A 20,557-nucleotide genomic window follows, 5' to 3' on the forward strand; every position below is an offset into this window, starting at 1 on the left:
CATCATTGTGAAACAGCTCTCCAGAACATTTTTGTCTTGCAAAACTGAAACTCGATACTCATAAAACAATGACTTCCCTCCATGCACCCTCCTGAGCCCCTGGTAACCACCAGTCTACTTTCTGTTTCTATGAATTTGATTATTTTGGGTACATACGTGTGGAATTATACAGTCCTTGTCTTTTTTGTGACAGGCTTATCTGACATAGCAAATGCCCTCTAGGTTCATCCAGCTATGGCATGGGGCAGAATCTACTCCCTTTTTAAAGGCTAAATCATATTCTATTGTAGGTATACACCACATTTATCTACTCATCCCTTGATAGATATTTCGGTTGCTTTCACCTCTTGGTTATCATGAATAGTGGTAGGGATCCTGATGTCTCTGAGGTCCTGATTTCAATTTTTTGTATATATAACAAGAAATTGGATTAGTAGATCATATAATTTTACTTTCATTTTATTGAGGAACCTCATTACTGTTTTCCATGGAAGTTGTTCCATTTTGCATTTCTACCAACAGTGCACAAGGGTTCCCATTTCGCAAAATCCTAGTCATGGAGACCAACTTGTTATTTTCCATTTTCTTGAAAGTAGATATCTTAATGGAGGTGAAGTTGTTCCTTATCGTGTTACTGAAAGCTGATTATCTTTCATTCTCCATATGTCAATACTTCCAGAGGTTCTGACTTTAATCATTTTCTCCTATTTTTCTCTTTTGATTCTCTCATTTTCAAAGATCCCTTCTGTAAGGATGCTGTCCAAGTCTTTATTCCAAATCTTGTGGTTACTGGCCTAATTCAAAGTAATGCATTTCCAACTTGCTTCTTTTTTTTGACAATTCCAATATAGAAAGTTTGGAAGAAAAATAATACTTGTGTTATCAGCTTCCCTCACTATTATTGGTGACCACAGCACACAGTTCTAGCCAATGGGATGCAGGAAAAAGTCTGGGGCCAGTTTACTTCCGGAGTACAAGGGACAGAATCAGATGATACTACCCCTTTCCCCTTTGCTGAGCAGAAAAAATAAAGACAAATGTTTTAAGCTACTGTTTGAAAGAGGTTTCCAGACAATATAAATCTTATCGCTTTCCCTTAATTCCATGCACCAACTTCCAAACGACTGCTTAGATATTTCCACATGAATATCCCATCTGCATGTCGAATTTACCATAACAAAAATCAAATTGACATCGAAAAGAGCATGTATTCGTCTTATGTGTATCCTTTCTTTTTTTTTATCCTTACCTGAGGGCACTTTTTCAATGTTGTTAAAGAGAAAGGAAGCAGGGGGGGGGAGAGAGAGAGAGAAGCATTGATTGATTGCTTGCCCATACATGCCCCAAGCAGGGGGACTGAACCTGCAACCTAGGCATGCGCCCTGGCTGGGAAATGAACCCGCAGCCTTTCCCTTTATGGGACGATGCTCCAACCAGCTGAGCCCCACCAGCCAGGACCATGCTTTCTTAACACCTGCCACACTGTACACAGTAAGTATACAAATATTGAAGTGAATTAATCAATTGTGACATGACTAAACATGGTATAGCAAATAATCTCTAGGAACTTCCACTTGGAGGAAACAGCTCTTCTCCTCATTGACCATCTTTGTCTTGATCAGCATTCCAAGGTAAGATCTCATGACCTTGACAACGTGGCTTAGCTCCTCCAGAATGTCAGTTCATCAATACTGCAGTCTCCCGAGCTGAAACCCAGCTAACCTGAGACAGGTACCAAATAGCAGGAATGTATAAGTATCGCAGCTATTCCACAGAAAGCTAAAGTAGGCTTATCCAAATTAACATGAATGATCGAAAGGCCATCAGGGCATTTTAGCACCCAGGTGTAGGTGGATACGCCGACCCCATGAGTAAGGTGCGCTGCGGCAGCAACTCTGGGTGTCTCCGCAGAGCATTCAAAAGTAACGCTCCCACTTCTCCTTACAGAAGGTCAACTTAAAGAGACCACATTTACGAGTGTCACTATCTCCAGCGGTGGATTGATTGAAAGTCATCATCAAGCTGAAATTATTCACAAAGTTAGGAACATTAACATCGTTCCTGAGAAATCTCTGCAGTAGGATTCAATCTTAGACCAAGTTCTGGTCAGTATTTCAATATGACCTTGAATGAATTGATCAAATACACTTGCCAGCTCTCATGTGTCACAACAGGGATCCTGTGGAGATTACATGTGATATTGTGTGTACAGATTTTTCGTAACTATTAAAGATTTATGTCATTTATTTGCTCTTTGTTTTCTGTGATGTCCCAATACTTAGCACTTCTATAAAGGCTGACATATGTAACTATAAGGTAAAGTGATTCCCTTACTCACGTAAGGGACTCACCTTTGTACACCTTTGTACACCTTTGTACACCTGGACACTGGTCTGATGTGTAATCGATAACACTCAAGCCTTTTGTTCTACTTTACCTTTGGTGTTTCTGAGAGTCTAAACAGTTAGACCCCTTTCCCCATAGAAGAAAAACAAAAGGTTTTCTTTTCACAATTTTTAGGTGGCCACGGTCTTAGAAGTTTCTTCAGACAAACTCAACTAGTTAAGCATTCGGGAATCTCACGAGGTCAGCCTAGAGAAGACACATTCTGCTCATCTTGTAACAAATGCCCTTAGAAAGAGAGGGAAGACCACGAGGAAGATAAAATTCTTTATTCTATAAAGAATGGCTTTATAGAAGCCATTCGTTTGCGGCTGTCTGAACAATGTCTCAAAAATCAAACTGGATGATGTCTCAGAATTGGAAGAGAGGGAAAAGAGGGACAGGGTGACCCGCTGGTCAGCCCATCAGGCACAAAGAGGACCTGAAAAGGGAGTCTCCAGGAAGAGAGCTATTTCCTTCTCTTAGTCTTTGTCATGGGTGGCTTCAGGAGACGGGCATGCTGTCTGTTACCCCAGTCCGAAGAGAAGAATCAGGCAGCAGAGTGACTATTACAATGGGAAATGTGGACTTGCCTTCGCAGTCATCACCTTCTTCAGGTGTTTTCTCCCCTTCTGGAAAGCCACACTCGGGAAATGAATGTTGGAGTATCGGAATGCAGAGGACCAGATCAATGAGATACTCAAACAGAAAACAGCTTCGTGTGCACTGCGGTTCTCATGTTTCAAACCGCAGCATCTCCAGGGCCCTGGTACAGCCGCTGCACCTGGCCACAGATGACTCACAAGAACACACAGGAGATGTCCAGGCTGATGCATCCCCTGGAGACGTGGTCAGCCCTGAGGAGTCTGATACCACGAAGCCTCTCACCCATCTCTTGGAAACGTAGTGTTACCACTCAGCAAAGAACTTCCTGAGTCCCAGGATAGAACGTGCAGTAAAACGCTGACACCTGCGTTTCTATTGCATTCTCCATTGCCAGAGCACTGCTACGTGCGTTAGCCTGCTGTCCTTCTCCCAGGAGCACACAGAGCAGGTGCTACGGTCTCCATGTCAGAGCTGGGGAAACTGTGACCCCAAAACTGTGATTTGTTCCAAGTCATGCACCCAAGTGGCAGATCTGAGACTAAAGCTTCTGGTTCTAAACGTGTATGTTCTTTGTTCTCAATGTGGCTTCATGGTTGAGAAGGAATCCTTGGGGGGATCAAAGAGTGGTGTCCCTGATCCGGAGTTTGAAAATGTCCTCGCTACACTGTTTCCAGCGCTCTGTGTACCTGACTTTCCCACAGTGGCACTCAGAAGCCATTCTCACATTGGCTGGTGGGGGTTCCCATGCCTCATATGGTCGACTACAACAGTCTATCTCCAGGTCCGTATTGTCTTTTCCCAGGTACTTGTTCACGTTGCAAGTTCAAAGTCATAATGCCAAGGGAAGGCAATTTATGTACTCCAGATGTGTGCTGGGGAATGCACAATGGGAAAGGCAAGAACACTGAATCTGGACGTCGTGCCGCTGCCTTTCACCCTCCACTGACCGAAAAGGTGCTCTTGACCGAGAGAAGAAAATTTCTCTGAAGATTAACATTGCCCTCAAATGTCCTCAGTGTATTTCGGCTTTTGGAGGGCAACAAATGAACTTGACCTTGGAATTTAAAGTTTAAAGCCTTACTTAATGTACATATAGATACACATCTGTAACTATTATTCAGTGTGCACACTCGTATATGAAGCTCATATGTGTGTGCACACGTATGTGTGAATATGTAAGCACATGTATACAGTCCCTAACAGGAGGTTCCAGGTTCTGCTGCACAGTTTGCTGTGGCTTCACTGAGACTCGGGAATGAAAGGCTCAGATTCAGGGATAAAACGTGGCAGCTGTAACATATGCTTCAAATTCACTGCCTGGGGGTGGGCTGGGGTTGGAGGAGGTGGGTGGGCTCTTGTTTATGTTTAAATCCTAGCCAGTTAAGGTTTTCTTGGGAAACTGCTTTCACACATTCCAAAACGCCAGTGCAACCATCAGTGTCCTCTTCCAAAAAACCCAAATAGCAGTTGAAAAAATATCAGTATATTCTTTAAAATTGTAAATGTCCCTATTACCCCATGTGTGATTAAATGAATTTCTGGAATGCCTCCCAAAAGCTGCTTTCTCTACCATGGTTAAAACTTGTTTGCAGGAAAGACCAATATCTTTCGTAACTTCGCACACTGAATTCCCCAGGACGGGATATAAGGGACAGCTGCCACCCCAGCCTTCAGCCCCGCCCTCAGCGAGCACATCTTAAAACACAGTTGGAGTTAATGTCATGAAACTCAAGCAACCTGGCTTCTGGCAACATGAAACGAACATCTCTGTGATGTGGAAACAGATGTCCCTTCACATTTTTCAGTGTGACATCACCTCCCAACTCGGTATATGCGACTTGTCTCAGTCAGTTTAAAAATAAATTTTATGTGCGTTTAAATGCCAGCCCAGACCTGACTGTAATTATCATTCCATTCAAACAACTCAGAGGAAAGCCTGTGTTTCCGTAGAATGTCCTTTTGTTCCCGCTGTGCAGCGGCGTGCACACACTTATGGTAATTAAACGCTATTCCTAGCTGCAGCACGCTAACCTTTTAAATCACTGGTTTCTGCTCCTTTCTGAGCAGGAGAAATGTTTTGGCAACACATCACATTTCAGCTTTGCAAAACCAAGGGGGTATGGGAAGCCAGGCAGGGCTTGCGTCCTCAGTGCCCACGTGGGTCTGTCTGCGGGCTACCCCCCATCATGTTGGCGCTCACCAAGCTCCACCTGCACCTCCAGGTGTGCTAAGAATGCTGCCCCAGGAACTAGACCCAGACGTAGCTGGCCAGCCGGGCACTAAAGGCCTGAGCTGCTGGACAGCTGATAACCACTGGGAAATACTTGAGGACTGTAAGAATGAGGTAAACTCCCTGAATCAAGAGAAATAAGGCAAAGCAGAAATACCTCTCCGCTCAGGGTCCCAGTTAGAGCTCCCAAATCTCAGTAGTCAGTTCTCAGGTCACTTGACTGCTGTTAGCTGCTAAAGAGCCGTGGATCGGCCCTGCCTGAAGCGTGAATTCATGACCCGGTTTCCTGACATGAACCCAGCACAAGACGCTGCCACTAGCAGGGTCTCAGATCTTACTAGCGCATCCCCTGCGAGTTCCTCACAGTTATTTTTGGGGAGTTCCCAAGGGTTTCACCAAGTATTGCAAATGATTGCCATTTTCTTCCTCTTCCGTGTGGGGTGACTTTGGCAGGGGCTGCCTTCACTCACTGAAGGTGGGTCCCTCACTGACTGCGGGCACCGAAGCCCCTCCCTGCCCCACAGCCACCAGCAACCCCCGGGCTGTCCTCGCCCCCAGCTCCTGGTAGTTCCCTCCCTTCCAGGACCACTGACAGGCCCCCAGCATCAAATCAATACTTTGATTCAAATACTCCTCAAACAATGTGCCCAGTATTTCCATCCTTCTTCTAAACTTGGAAGAACTCTTTAAATATGCCAGAAATCAGTCCACAGTCTCTTGACTTGCCAGTTCTCCACATCTACATTTCCTCTCTTGTTTACACCACGTACACACATGCAAAGTGTGTAGATTTCCATCTAGTCAAACGCCAGCCTTCTCTTCAGTTTGCTTCAGAAAACTTCCCCAGCCCCACCCCCGCCTCTAGAGTGCACAGTCTCTTCCTCTATTTTACAAGAGGTTTAATGTAACGTAGCCTATCTAGTTAATGAATCCACTTGAAACCTATTTTTACAAGTGGGATATGATGAGATTATAACACTATTCTCTTCCAGATGGTCATTGAACCATCACTTTTTTGTATTAAATAATCCACTCTTTCACCTGCTGAGTTAAAACCATCCACAGATTAATTATCGTGCATCCTGGACTCCGCTTCGGGGTTGATATTCGGCTCATTTCTCTGTTTGTCACTCCTGTGATCAAACCACACAGATTTGATTGCAACTGGCTTTATGTTTTGTTTTGATGTTTTGATGCTTGAAAGTCTCACTCATTGCTTTTAAAAATGTCCTTGGCTATTCTTAGATATTGACTTTTTAAAATAAACTTTAAGATCATTTTAACCAACCCCAATATCCCTCTCCATAAAAAAACACATTTTTGATATTTTATTTGGAATTATATTCAATTTATAAATTGAATCTGAGGCAAGTTCTTTTTATGATAGTCTTTTCTTCCAACACAAGCATGTTTTCCCATTTGTAAGGATCTTATTCTATATTTTTCAATAAGATTTTATACCTTTCTATGAAATGTATGCTATAAAAGAAAGAAGAAATTGATTTTTAAATATATTTATCTTGTAACCAACCAACTTACCAAATTATCATATTTGGTTTTAGGCTTTCTAGATATTTAATCATATCAATAGAGAAAAAGTTTTGTTTTTTGCTTTCCAAATTTAATATGAGTAGCATAATTTTCCATTGTATTTTCTATAGCCTCCAAGAAAATGTTGAATAATAATAATGATAGCTATTAATTTGCTGTTTAGTTGAAATGGTTTTAGAATTTCATTGTTTAGAACATTTATATTATCTTATTAGGATAGATTTGCATTACATTCTAATAATACTATCTATTTTGTATTAGATATAGCAACTAGATTTATTAATACCTCTTCAGCATGCAATGACATAATGAGACAGTTTTCTCCTTCAGTTATTAGTAAAATGGATTGTGTTGGCACATGCATGTCTATTGAGCCACACTGCTTCTTTGAAATGAACTAACTCTACTTGGTTGGAGCAAGTTTTTTTCACCATAGGTAAATTCCACTGAATACTATGTGTAATTTTTGTACCTATGCTTTTTATTGAAATTTGATTATAGCTTTTCTTTTAAACGCTCATGAGGTTTTGGTATTGAGCTTATCTAGCTTTCATAAAATGGACTGGGGATCTTTCTACTTTTCCCCCACTGTTGCCAGGGTGTATTGTTTACGTACCACTGACTCAGAGATTTCTAGCACAATACCCAAAAAGGGCCCCTCGGGAGAACTAACTGCTCCCCACCTCGGCTGTGTTTCTGAGTCAAACTTAACTACCTAAATGTCTACTCCTTTATGATAAGGGGTCAGAGAGCTTTCTAAAACTTCTGGGCTGACACTCATCACATTACATTTATGTAGACATGACTAAATCCCAATCCCGGGAATCAACGGGCTCAAACTAGAATCATCTTACAACTCCCCCATCACCCTTCTCAATGATATCTCATGATGTTTCAAAATACAAGTGCTCACTGCTCAAAAACCTAAAGAGAGTAAAAAAATTAAAAGCCAGTGCTCAGTGTCCGGTGGAGGTAGGACTGAGAAGAACAAGAGTCCAGCATTCCATCAGAAATGCAGGGCGGATTAGGCTTCTCTCTGCTAGTGATTACTCAAGTTGCCAGCTTTGAAAAGAGAATGGGAAGTGTCTTTACCTAATCATTTCTGTTTTCAGTGGAAAAAGGCAAATTAATTCTAGATATTATTTTTTAGGCTCGGTTAAACAGTGCTTCCATAACGCCCACATCTGTAGACAGCGAAGGGCGGACATAATTGAAACTACGGCTCTGCTGACGTCCATGGATGCCAGGGGGGCTACCTCGCAGTCGAGCAGCTGCTCTGCTGTTGCCACAAAAATGGGAGGAAACTTGTCTGGCTTCGCGAGTAAACTCACTTTCTTATTTCGCTGTCACAGAGCCAGTCTTTTTTCCATGCAGACAGCATCATTTTCCTGGGGGAAGTGAGGCGGTATCCATGGCTACCTTTTCCTCTACGGTGGGAGCCCAAACAAAAACAAAAAGGAAAAGCTAACAAAATCCCTGAGTAGATGATACAGTACAAGTATCATCTTGTGAGTGTGGATGACACAAAGAAGGAACAGGAAGAGGCTAGAAAAGGGGAAAGAACAAGGTCAAGATCAGTATCGAGCGCAATGCTCTTGGTATGCAAACTACAGAAGAGGGGAAATAAAAGACAGAGATGGAAATGCAAATTTCTGCAGAGTGGCATATACGCTAAAGGGAAGAACTTGAGTGTGTAGCATGTCTGCTCTGGTTAAGATCATGCAAACACTGAGGGTGTCAATAAACCAAAAGGAATAAAGCCCAGGGAGTGACAGACCAGCCCTAGAGGAAGGAAGGCCCCTGCCTGGTATTCCTGGCTCCACAGAGACCTGCTGGACTTGTACTGAGTGTCCACGAGCACGTGGGCCCTGTGTCTGCATCTGACTCTGGGGCAGCTGCAGACACAGCATGTGTCTCACCCCTCCACCTACTCCCTCTCACCGCACTTCACACCGTGAAGGAGGGTATTTCAAGGTGCAGGAGAGCTGAGAGATTCACCCCGAGCGGCACGGGGCGGGAGAGCAGAGGTTGATTGGCCCGTGCAGTGGGCTGAACCTTGGGAGACAGAAAGTTGGTTTAAGATAGAAAAATGAATTAATGTAATTCACCACATTAATAGAATAAATAAGAAAAGTATTTAAACATGCCAAAAATTATTTGACTGGATTAAACACCATTCATGATTTTTTTAAAAAAAACTCTCAGAAAATTAGGAATAGAGGGAAATTCCTCAATCTGATACAAGGCATCCATGAAAAACCTAGAGTTCAGATCATATTTCATGGTGAACTATTAGACACTTTTCTCCTGAGTTTGGGGACAAAGCAGGACTTGCACTGTCCCCACTTCTACAAATACTGCCCTGCACATTCTCAGGACCTGAGCTGGTGCAGCAAGGAAAGAGAAAATGTACAATGACCGGGAAGGGAAACACAAATCTTTCCTTACTCACAGATAACATGATGGTATATTTACAAAATCCTGCATAATCTAAAAGATCCTTTAGAAGTAATGTGTGAGTAGCAGGGCAGCAGGATAATAAAAGGTCAATACACAAAAATAAATGTATTTTCATGTATTAGCAAACAAGTGTTGAAAACTGTTTTAAAAATTGTATGGTGACATAAAAAGATCAAATACACCTAGAAATAAGTCTAAAGAATATTATGGCCACACACAAGTGATCTGAGCACAAATATGTTGCTGATAAAATATAAAGATCTAAATAAGTGAAATTTTATATACCTACCATATTTACAGATCAATAGATTACTCATTGTTAATATGTCCATTCTCTCTAAATGGATCTATAGATTTAACATAACTCTAATAAAAAACTCTAACAGGCTTTCTGAAGAAATTGACAATCTGTTCAAAAATTTACAAGGAAAGACAAAGCCCCTAGAATAGACAAAACAAAAACAAACTAAAAAAAGTCTTGATAAAAGAACAAAGCTGGCAAAGATAGAGGACAGAAGGTATCTGATTTCAGGGCTTCTATGAAGCTACAATAATCATGTTATTGTCACAAAGCTAGACAAACAGATCAATGGGGCAGACAGCACATCCAGAAATAGACCCATGTGTATCAATAGGCACTTGATTTTCCAATCAAGGCACCAAATAAATTCAGTGGAGGAAAAAGTATTTTTAACAAGTGGTGCTATAATAACTAGATATCTACATAGTGAAAAATAATTTTGATCCCTACCTTATTGTTATCACAAATATTAATGTGAGATGCATTAATTGTAAATGTTAGAACTACAAAATGTTTTGAAGAAAGACATTGGAGAATATTCTACTGGTCTGAAGTAGAAAGACTTCTGAGGGCACTAAGAGCACGAACTGTGAATGAAAAAAACTCAATAAACTGGATTAATCATAGCTAAAAATTTCTGATAGAAAATATATCATTAAGGAAATTATAAGGCAAGCCAAAAACTAAAGCGCAAACAAAGCAAAACCAAAATAAACAAAACCTTGTAAAACATGTTCAACAAAGCACTTATGTCCACATACATAAATTCTTAGAATCAGTAATAAAAAAAACTTTTCTAGAGAATAAAAGACTTAGATAGACACTTCAAAAAGAAAAGATAAATGAAGAGCCAGTAAGCACAGAAAGGGTGCTTAACATGACCAGTCGTGATGAAAACTGGACGAAGACCACACGGTGAGACCCCACTTCACACCCACTAGAATGCCAACTGAGGAAAATCCACAATGTCATTGTCCGTGGCTTAAGTGGACAATAAAGTTATACAATAACTTTGAAGAACGGCTCAGCAGTTTCTAGAAAAGTTAAACACGCACCATAACTCCTCGCTGTTTATGCCCCAAAATAAAACAAAATAAAAGAGCCACACAAACACTTGTACTCAACTGCTCATTAACCCTTTATTCGCCATTGTCAAAACCTAGAAGCAATTAAACGTGTATCGATAAGACAATGAATATCACTGTGGTAAATCATGACAGCAGAATATGGTTCAGATATTTTTTTAAAAAGAGTACATTAAGGCTTGGCTGGCATAGCTCAGTGGATTGAGCACGGGCTGCGAACCAAAGTGTCGCAGGTTCGATTCCCAGCCAGGGTACATGCCTGAGTTGCAGGCCATGACCCCCAGCAACCGCACATTGATGTTTCTCTCTCTCTCTATCTCCCTCCCTTCCCTCTCTAAATAAATAAATAAATAAAATCTTTAAAAAATAAGTAAATAAAAAAATAAAAAGGGTACATTACTGTGTCACTCAGCAACATGAGTGAATTTCAAAGTCACTAAGTTGAGGAAAAGATTCCAGACCCAAGAAAGCATATATTATAAGACCTCATTCACATAAATCTCAACAAGCAAGGCAAATCTATGTTGGTGTATGTGAGAAAGTGCTTGCCTCTGGGTGTGTGGGGTAGCAATTGACTGGGAAGGGGCACAGGGGAACTTTCTGGAATGCTGGCAATGTTCTAGACCTTGCCTTGGGTCAAGGTTATGGGGTCATATGCCATCGTCAAACTCATCGACGTGAACACCTAAGATCCGTTTGTTTTATTGTATGTAAATTATACCTCGATGAAATATAAATGTGCTCCCAGGGGATATACACTACTTGCCAACAGGTAAACAAAGTGGAGTGACTTAGGAAGGGCAGCAATGCTTCCGAAGCCTGCGCTTCTGCTGCCTGAAATCAGGAGCTCCCCTGGACACTACGTCAGCGCACGGGCCAGAGCGCTCCGAAGGGCAAAGGCGGAGTGAATGAACAGGTCAAGAACACTGTGAAGTGCACACAAAGGACAGGGCACAGAAAACAAGGGCAGGGGGACAAACACGGATGTTTGAGGCACCAACTTAGCCATTTCACGACAGGTGATAACAGGTCTTTTTTTTTTTCATGAATAGTAGTTGGCCACTTCATTAAAAAATTTATTCAGCAATTAGTTACATGCTTAATTAAAGTACTTAAAATGTTTGGATATTAGCTTTCTTCCAAAAAATGCCAAATGGACATTGACACTTTTTTTCAAAGAATCCACTTTTTAAGCTACAAATTAGGAATGCTTTTAAAGCATCACTGAAGTAAAAACACCATACCACAGGAGTGGAAATGAGGAGAATCCTGGAAACAATGCATGCATCATAGCACAGCCTGGAAAAATAAAGGGCCTGTGACTTGGCCTCCTGAAGTTCTCAGAATCCCTATTGCTTCATCTTTAAATTGGACATCATAGTACTTCCCTCAAAGAACTTTTATGGAGATTAAAGAGAAAACTACAGCTAACATTAAACATGCTGCTTTGTATGTACTTAGTGATCAGCAACCTCAGCTTCTTTCTCTTTCCCATGGCACCATATCTTCTAGCCAGAGAAGGTCCGCTCGTAGAATCTGTACCTCAACAGGCTTAAACTTGTAAGAAGTCAATCGAGAAACTCAAGCCAAGTCCAAGTGTACTAAATGGAAATGATTTTATTTCCCACAGAAAACCATAAAAGTGAACCAGACACTCCTATGTAGGGAATTGTACTAGAATTAAACCACCTCGGGCGTATAACACACAGTGCAATAAATTCACACCCAATCTTGATGAGGTCACGTTTTCTGAAAGGCACATATCGGGAGTCGCTAGTAAATGGTAGTAAAGAATGTCCTAGAACATGTATCTTCGCCTGAGAAATGTTCAGTTTATCATTTCTCACGGGACTCTGACCTGTAAGCTGAGCGTCTAGAAGTTGGGGATATATTTACCCCAAGAGCAAAAGAAATGGACCCATGTGCACTCCTGCAGAACACATTAGAAATTCAAATGTCCGCCACGGGCAAAAACAATTCTGGGGACTGATCATGTTTTGCAGATGGATGGCGGTCTCAAGCTGGGCATTGCGAGAGCCTAGTTCACTCCCTCACGCGGGAAGAAGGGCAAAGAGAGACAAATGTTGATGGTGATGTTATGGATGTTTTCCTCCATAAATTTCTCCTTTTGAGTTTTTTTCTGTAACCTATTGGAGACTGAGCTCGATTCCATGGGCCTGAACACTGCAAATGATGTGCTAAAAACACTTCTGTCTATGCTGTGTCCGTTTCCAGGGGATTTAAAATAGAGGATACAACCACATACAGCCAGAAGACATCGACCTCAGAAGACATCGACCTCACTATTAAGAACGGGGGCCCCCTTATCCTAAAATTGGGCTCTAATTTCAACCTTTAAGTCCACACCAAAGAGCGGAATGATACAGCAGTCCACTTTTAGAAAATAAATGATTTCCTCATGGTGAGGAAAATGATACAAAAGTCACTCTGATTCTCATAATGACCCTATCGCCCCCATACTCCCCTTCCCCATACCACGAGGAGCGGGAAGGGTGACAGATGAAGTATGAGGAAGCAACAGTCCTTCTGAAGCAACCCTTGGACTCTCCTCATCCATTACAGTGATTAATTGCATTTCTACTAACCTCAGTAAAATAATCCATCTCAGGTCCAGTTGTATAGAGGAATACAAGAATAACTTAGATAATGGCTGTATCAGAGGCACACATGATGGTTTATCATTTCTCTTTTAAAGGTGTGTAGATGAATATGAAATGGCAAAGGAACACATGTATTTGACTGGTTAACTCCAAGTAATAACCATAAACCCAGTAGGAAAAGACAAGCAACTTAGTCATCTGACTCAACCAACTAGGATTCAACCATTAAATAAGACCTCACTGTCCTGGATCAGCCTAACAGGATCACTGGCGACTAGGATCCCATATTAAAGCCACTTTTAAACACATGCATACAATTCATTAATTTTCCAAAACACATAAATATGCATCATCTCACTCCTCAGGCCTTAAAAGTATTAGGATCTTAAAATACTTAGGTTATGAAGTGCTGGTCATTATAAACTGTACTTTAAACCCACTGCCTGCCTGCCCCTACCCCACCCACCTCCACCCCAAAGAAAAACTTCAGGAATGAGAGAAGAAGTGCCCGATGAAAAGTCCAAGTCCAGGGGGACTATTGGCATATTAACGAATGGTGTTCCTATTTACACTTCCACCACCGGAGCTGGCTGTTAGTTATTGTAAAGCAGAGGTTGTGCTTTAATTAACAGCCCTTGGTTAATGGAAGCTGGTTGCAATTCTCGAGTATGTTCAAATTTCACAAGTCCTGGTTCACAGCAGGGATTCCAGTTCATCCAGTCCTTTCGTGTGATAACACCATCAGAGGAAGTCAGTCTCCAAAAGACCCTAAATAATTAGTTTCCAAAAATAGAAACCAATAAAAAAACCGTCATGAATGAGTAAGCTGATTAACCCCGAAGCAATAAAGTGCACGCACTTTGCAAAGGAAGAAGGTTGCAGGGGATACAAACACCACTGGTATTTCATCTCTCCAACACTGATGTGTCTGAAGACGGATGGGTCCCAGGAGCTCAGGGGCAGCATTTTCACTCCCGCAGCAGAGCACTTCTCCAACTCTGTCCCTTCCACACCCTCTGTCCTGCCTGTGCCTGGGGCCTGGAGGGAGGATTGAACTGGATCGTGAGCTCAGAAGAACATAAAACCCCGCAGTTACTGCTTTGCTTTCCCTGCCATCCCGAGCGTTTCTCTGCTTATTGCTCCCTGCGCAGTAGTAGCGCCTCCTCCACCAGCCATTCGAGCCACCTCTCTCTCCTTCCCAGCTTTACGATTGTTCCCTGTTCTCTTCGTTTCTCTCTCTTCTCCAGGACAGCCATCAGCCTGCACGTGGCCGTGCGCACAATCCATCAAACCTAGTCCACGTCAGCCCTCTCCTTTTCCAGGTGCGCCTTCAAAAATCAAGGCAAATGGAAAGAAAGAAACAAAACTCCCAGGCAAATTTTTTTATAGTTGCCGATTGTAACTCTAATTTTGGGTGGCAAAATAGTTTTTATTTTCCCCTCTTCCTCAAGGAAGTCAGAAATAATAAATATATGCCACTTAAGAAAAAAACGAAGTAAATAAAGAAAAGACTTCAGTTGATCTCTTACTTGAGTTTTCCTATTGATGAGGGACTGCGGGGCAGCAGCCAGAACAACAACAAAAGCAACAACTTACACTTATTAGTTAATTCGTAACAGTTAGTCTTCTAAATATTTCACCTACGTTACCTTAACACTCACAACAACCCCACGCAGGAAATACTGTGAATACAGAAACAGAGGCACTGAGAATGAAGTCCCCCAGGGTCACAAAGCGAGTAAATATAACAGGAAGCCAGCCTGCATCATAGACAGGCCAGACCACAGAACTATTTCTATCAATATTTCATACGCATGCTGTGCGTGTCATTGGGCATTCCTTCCTCACTTCTAAAGAGATGGACTTCTGTGGGACCAAGATGTGTTGCAATTCCTTCTGCATAGAATACTTTTCTCTATTAAGCTCTCCCACGCTCCATCTATGTTACATACTTTGTGGTAAAGCATGGAGAGGAAAGAAAGCGTCAGGAGCAAGACAGAAATGCCCAAGCGAAGGCATAGTTTAAGGTGAGGATTCCCCCGGACGAGGGGAATTCTGTGTCCTAGCAGAATCCCTGAGCTTCATCCAGAATTCTCCTGGAACCCGCTGGCCCATCTGCTTTCTAAGCGTCTCCTGGTTTGTGCCTCAATGTGGACCATCAAGACCCCCTGCTGGAACACAGACTGAAATTCATGCTCAAGGGAGAGACTCAAAGGAGAAGGCTAATTGTAAATGTGCTCCTTGTCAGTGCCTACCCAATAATAGCATTCTCTCCTGTCCAGAAAATTTAAGAAAGGCCTCTCGAGATATAGCCTGGGTGCCTCACTGTCTGCCCAGGAGGCCTGGTTCAAGTGGAGGAAGTGTCGGACCAGGTAGAAGACGGAAGAATCTATTACCAAAAAAGAAAGCCATTGGAACTTTTCTATGACTTCCATGGAAAGAGGACAATTAAAGCTTCTGCCTAGTGCTTTCCATTACGTTTGTTTTGGTGCCAGGAAAAATACCAGGAGCTGCAGAGGGAATTTCTCTCCACACTTTCCTAGAAGAATAAATTGCAGAAGTAGAGCATTTTGTCAATCCCATTTTAGAGTGATTATAACATTCAGGCAGTTTTGAATTATTATTTAATTCTGCTATTTACATTCTAACCACGGTATTGCTCTTTCAGCTTCTTAAAAACAACAACAAAAATATAAACCAAGAGATTAAGCCAGCCTTCCTGAAAAAGAGAAAAATCAGTTCTGGAAGCTTTTGCTCTTACCTAATTGCCATTTTGGCGCTAAGCCAAATGAATTTTGGGGGGAAAAAAATCCAAGCAAATTATAAACACAAGATAAGCATCAACACAGCATAAATGCCCTCTTTGGAAAACAAACCAAAAAAATGCCCATTATGCTTTAAAAAAAATCCAAGAGTTTGGAAAACCATAACTTCTTTTCCCAAAGAAAGAAGGACTGAAATCACTTACAGTGTCATGGGACTTGTCCTTGACATCATAGACTGTGAGCTTTATTTTGGTCTCCTCATAAATGGGATACTCAGACGGGAAGGTGACACCGGTCAGGAACTGCGGGTCCCTTGTTCCCTGTAATGGCACAGGCAGACAACGTGGCTTCAATGAGGCAGCAACTGCAGTCAGTGGCAGGCAGTGGTGACACATGAGAATGCAGAAAGGGTGTCTGGGTCTGTTTGTTTTTCTAGGAAACAGTTCCATGAAGAGAGATCTGATTTACCAGGTGATGCTCACCAGCTACAACACGGCCCCTGGCCCCCTGCACTGATGCAGCTGTTGATAGTCAATGCCCTGCCTCCTCGTCAGAGCTGCTAACAGTCTTGGAAACCAATTTCTTCTTTTCATTAGGTGCAGAACCCCACTTGGGGGTCAGCCGTCAGTCCATTTAGAGTACATTTTCTGCATAGAACCTGTCACTTAGGCATACCAACTAAGATATTAACTGATCAAATTAAAATGAAGTCATTTTCTCATCAAGAACCATTGGGGCAGCGTATGCTGTCCATTTATTTCCTTTCTGTAATGATTCCAGGGGAAGCCATGCCCCAGTGATGCCCGTTTGTTGTCTGATGTTCAGCTCTGTGTTTTTCTCAGACCGATTAGGAAGCTAATGAAAGAAACTAATTATGATGGATCGGGGGCTATGAAATGACTAGCTCAGGACACAGTGCCTGGGATCTTTCAGTGTCTCAGAATTCATTTTTATGGCATCCAACATTAAATTTTATACTTTAACCATCTGTACAGGGTGGGGCAATCATAGGGTTGCAGGTGTTTGTATGGAAAACACAACAATTAATAAGTAATAATACAAGGATAAATTCTGTTTTGTGTCTTCATAACTGTAAACCTACTTTTGCCACACCATGCATTGCTGAATAGCATTGAGGTGTTTGCTAGAGTTTTATAAACCAGTTGACTTTGGAAGTTTCTGAAAGCACAAGTAATTCACTGACTCATTCATTTTTTTCTTCTCTTTATTCAATAAGTACTACTTCTATTCCTCACTGTTAGACACTTCAGAGCAGAAAGGGAATTTTAAAAGCCAGAAACAACTGCATATGTATTCAAATAGAAAAATTTGAATTGTGTCAAAACAAATCATCTCTTTTAAATTTTGACAATATCTTAAAACTAATTAACTTGGAATAATACTTGAAAATGTTTTCATCTACATGAACCATTGTGCAACTTCAGTCATGTTCTCTTGGTATGAATAAGACTGTTTGTGTTTGTTCACCTACAGCCTTCGTCACAAGTGATACCGGCGTGGAACCCGGAGTTTCCACAGGGCACACTCAGGGCTGTGCAGGATCTGGGCCGTTCCCATTAGAGAAATGAGAGGCATCCAGTCTGAATCATTCATTCCAGCATCTGCAAGAGGACGCCGGGCAGCGCTGAGCCAGCCGGGGCTGAGGCAGGTTCTCCAGGAGAAACTCCTTGTTCCAAACACTCAGGGCTGTCAGGTCTCAGAAACGCAGGCAAAGCCCAGGGGGTTGCGAGCGGACTTTCTTTAGTCCCAGAGGCTCCAGTCAGTTCCCTCTCATCCACTAATTTGCGAAATGGGCCTGATAAGAACTAAATAATCAAAAGGGAAACGCTTCCTCTTTTGAATCTGATCCAACACAATAACCAAGTTTCCTCTCGACACATACTGAATGTGGCGTTAATAACAATACATGTAAATAGGAAATCTCTCATCTGGTGAGTAATATTCACACCTTTTGCCTAGAAACATTATAGTTTCTCAATGTCATCCCGGACTTTTCTTTGAAAAACATTGTCCTGTAAAAAGACAGACCCAGACAGTGGAGCCTATAGTTTCCACAGGCAGACTGAAGAGTACAGGGAAAAATGAAAAGGGCAAAAAAGCATTTCACGAGTTTAAAACTTCTCCGGGCACTTCACGACTTTCTCCCCACCTCCCGCCCCAACAAACATTCATTTCAGTTAAAACCTGTATATATATTTTTTTCCTCCATTTGCTGTTCTACTGGAGGATTCAAAAGTAGGAATGTTTCTGTATGTTTACTAAATAAAAATAAGGTCTTCTTTGAAAAAGGCAAGTTGTTGCCTTGTTTGTTTATTCGGGGAAGTTACCAATGCATGCTTAATAACCTCAGGTATGCTTTCCTAAATGACAAAGGACAGGAACACAGCAAAGCTACAGGCCATGAGCTAACTTACTTCAGCTGTTGCTCACATCCAGGGGAAGAGAGAGAGAGGGAGAGGAAGGGAGGGGGGAGGGGGAGAGGGGGAGAGAGAGAGAGAGAGAAAGAGAGAGAGAGATGTCCCGAGCGAGTGCACAGCCTGCTCACCTCCACGATCTCCGTGCTGGAGTACCTTGTCAGCCCCTGCTCAGTGGGGTGGATGACCGAGATCTGCACCAGGGTATTCAGCTTCCGATCACGGACAGGAGCCACCAGATCCTTGCACGCTGGCAGCCGCAGAGGAAAGAGAAAAAAAAAAGAAACTGACACCGTATCTCAGGGAGAAACTTCTGTCCCGAGTTGGAAGTGAACTTCACCACGGCGGCGCTGAATGAACTCTCCGGGGACGCGGGCTGATTTTACAGAGGAAGTCCCTTGGAAGTACCTTACAGAAATAGGAAGTCACGTGCTGTGGAGCTGAATTGAGAGTTCATTTCCACTGACCACATTTGGAGCTCTTGCAAGTCTCCGTTGCCCCGGGATCCCAGCGCTAATGCGTGACTATGCACGCATAGCTCTGGGACTGGAGTAACTTGAAGTAGTCATTAAACCCTCGCCTTTAATTCACACTCTTAGACTGAGTAAACTGAGTCGGGCCACAGCCGGGAAACCCAGCTGTCCCGTATTGACACTGGCTGGATTCCTTCAAAGGTTGGAATGCACACCCGCTCCTTACCTAGCTACTCCCTAGAGCCAGCCAGCCAGCCTCCTACACTCAGTCATGCACAGGGACAGAAACTGGGCTGGGCCGAGAGGCCAGCCTACCGCAGCAGCAGCAGCAGCAGCAGCAGCAGCAGCAGCAGCAGCAGCGCACAAGCCACAGAGAAAAGGCGGAAAGGTGGAGGAAGCAGAGGAGGGGTTAAAAAAAAAAAAGCCCTCTGTCTGGGATTCCAGCCAAGTCTGGAAGGGAAAATGTGGAATAAAGACGGGTTAAATGCTTGCCCAGGGGCCACAACTGTAGGAACTTTCCCTTGAGACACCAGGCTCATATTACAGCCTCTCCTCACCTTACCATATTTCCTTGAATATTTTCTCCTCCCACATATCACTCTCACAATTTGGCCAAGAAAAATCCAAAAACGTATTCCTTTGCAGCAAGCCCAACACCTCCTCTCACTGTGTTTCCTCCTTTGGCTTTGAAATGGGGATTTTACTGCCCACAGCTGCACCTTTAAGTATACTGCAGAGTTTTCTCTCTGCAGGTCGAGCTCAGGGGCGGCGCCTTGATGCCGGCTGGAGCTGTGACGGGGACTCAGAGAACCAGCCCCGGTCCTAAGCTCACACGAAGAGTGCGCTAGGCTCCCAAGCATGCCTGCCCTAGCCCATGCCCCCACCCAGTGCAGGAAGAGGGAGGGTGTGTTTAAGCTACTGGGACAGAAGAACTAAGGCTTAACTCTGAAACTTGAAAGCAAAGGTCATTATCACCTTTCAATCGCTTCCAGAGCATCTCATTTTGCAGGCGCAGAGTGGGATAGCAGGAGCTTTGGAACACTGCAGGCCTGGTTTTCCTCCGGTTGTCCCAGCTAAGCAGTGACTCCTTCTTGCCGGACTTTGCTCCTGTGTGGTAGTTTCTCATCCTTTTTCCTGACTTAAACCACATGCTCTAGTGAAGGGAAGCATGTGGGAAAAAATGATAGCTACAGTTTATTTAACCCTCACTATTTTTGAAGCCTTTGGGTATTTATCTCTTTATTCCTTAAAATGGTGCTTTGAACTATTTCAAGTTGGCCTATTAGGGGCCAGTGGCTTAGAAATGCCAGGCGCTCAGGTCTGCGTCACGAGGGCTCCCCAGCCAGGGCGAACATTACGCACCGGCCGCCCGCTGCTTGCCTTGGCATCAAGAATTCCTCTCCCGCACCGCGGCACTGCTCTTCGGAAGACCGACGGCCAGGACTGTTTACTGCCCAACCCAGGACATCTACAGTTTTTATAAAGTACCGATGTGAGGTTTCAACCATGTCAACACATCACCGGAAGGGGAGAAAAAGTTAGATTTAGACTTGACTGTTCTTCGGTGGTTATTTTGATCACTTCCTCTACTTGCCTTATGAAGGTGTTCAATGTGATCACACAGTTGGTTTTCTGCCCAGTGTGCGGC

General features: G+C 42.9%; 1 protein-coding gene across 2 annotated transcripts in view; it reads right to left on the reverse strand.

The window, feature by feature from the left end:
* Positions 1-20,557, reverse strand: part of INPP4B (inositol polyphosphate-4-phosphatase type II B) — a 517,613-nt gene that overhangs the window by 228,884 nt on the left and 268,172 nt on the right. For both annotated transcript variants that reach the window (XM_028521081.2, XM_028521080.1), the window contains 2 exons: positions 18,568-18,686; positions 16,205-16,321 (listed from right to left, as the gene is read on the reverse strand). In XM_028521081.2, coding sequence (XP_028376882.1) covers positions 16,205-16,321; positions 18,568-18,686 — 236 coding nt within the window. The remainder of the gene's footprint in view (positions 1-16,204; positions 16,322-18,567; positions 18,687-20,557) is intronic.

This window comes from Phyllostomus discolor, chromosome 8 (assembly GCF_004126475.2).
Source record: "Phyllostomus discolor isolate MPI-MPIP mPhyDis1 chromosome 8, mPhyDis1.pri.v3, whole genome shotgun sequence".
Classification (NCBI taxonomy): domain Eukaryota; kingdom Metazoa; phylum Chordata; class Mammalia; order Chiroptera; family Phyllostomidae; genus Phyllostomus; species Phyllostomus discolor.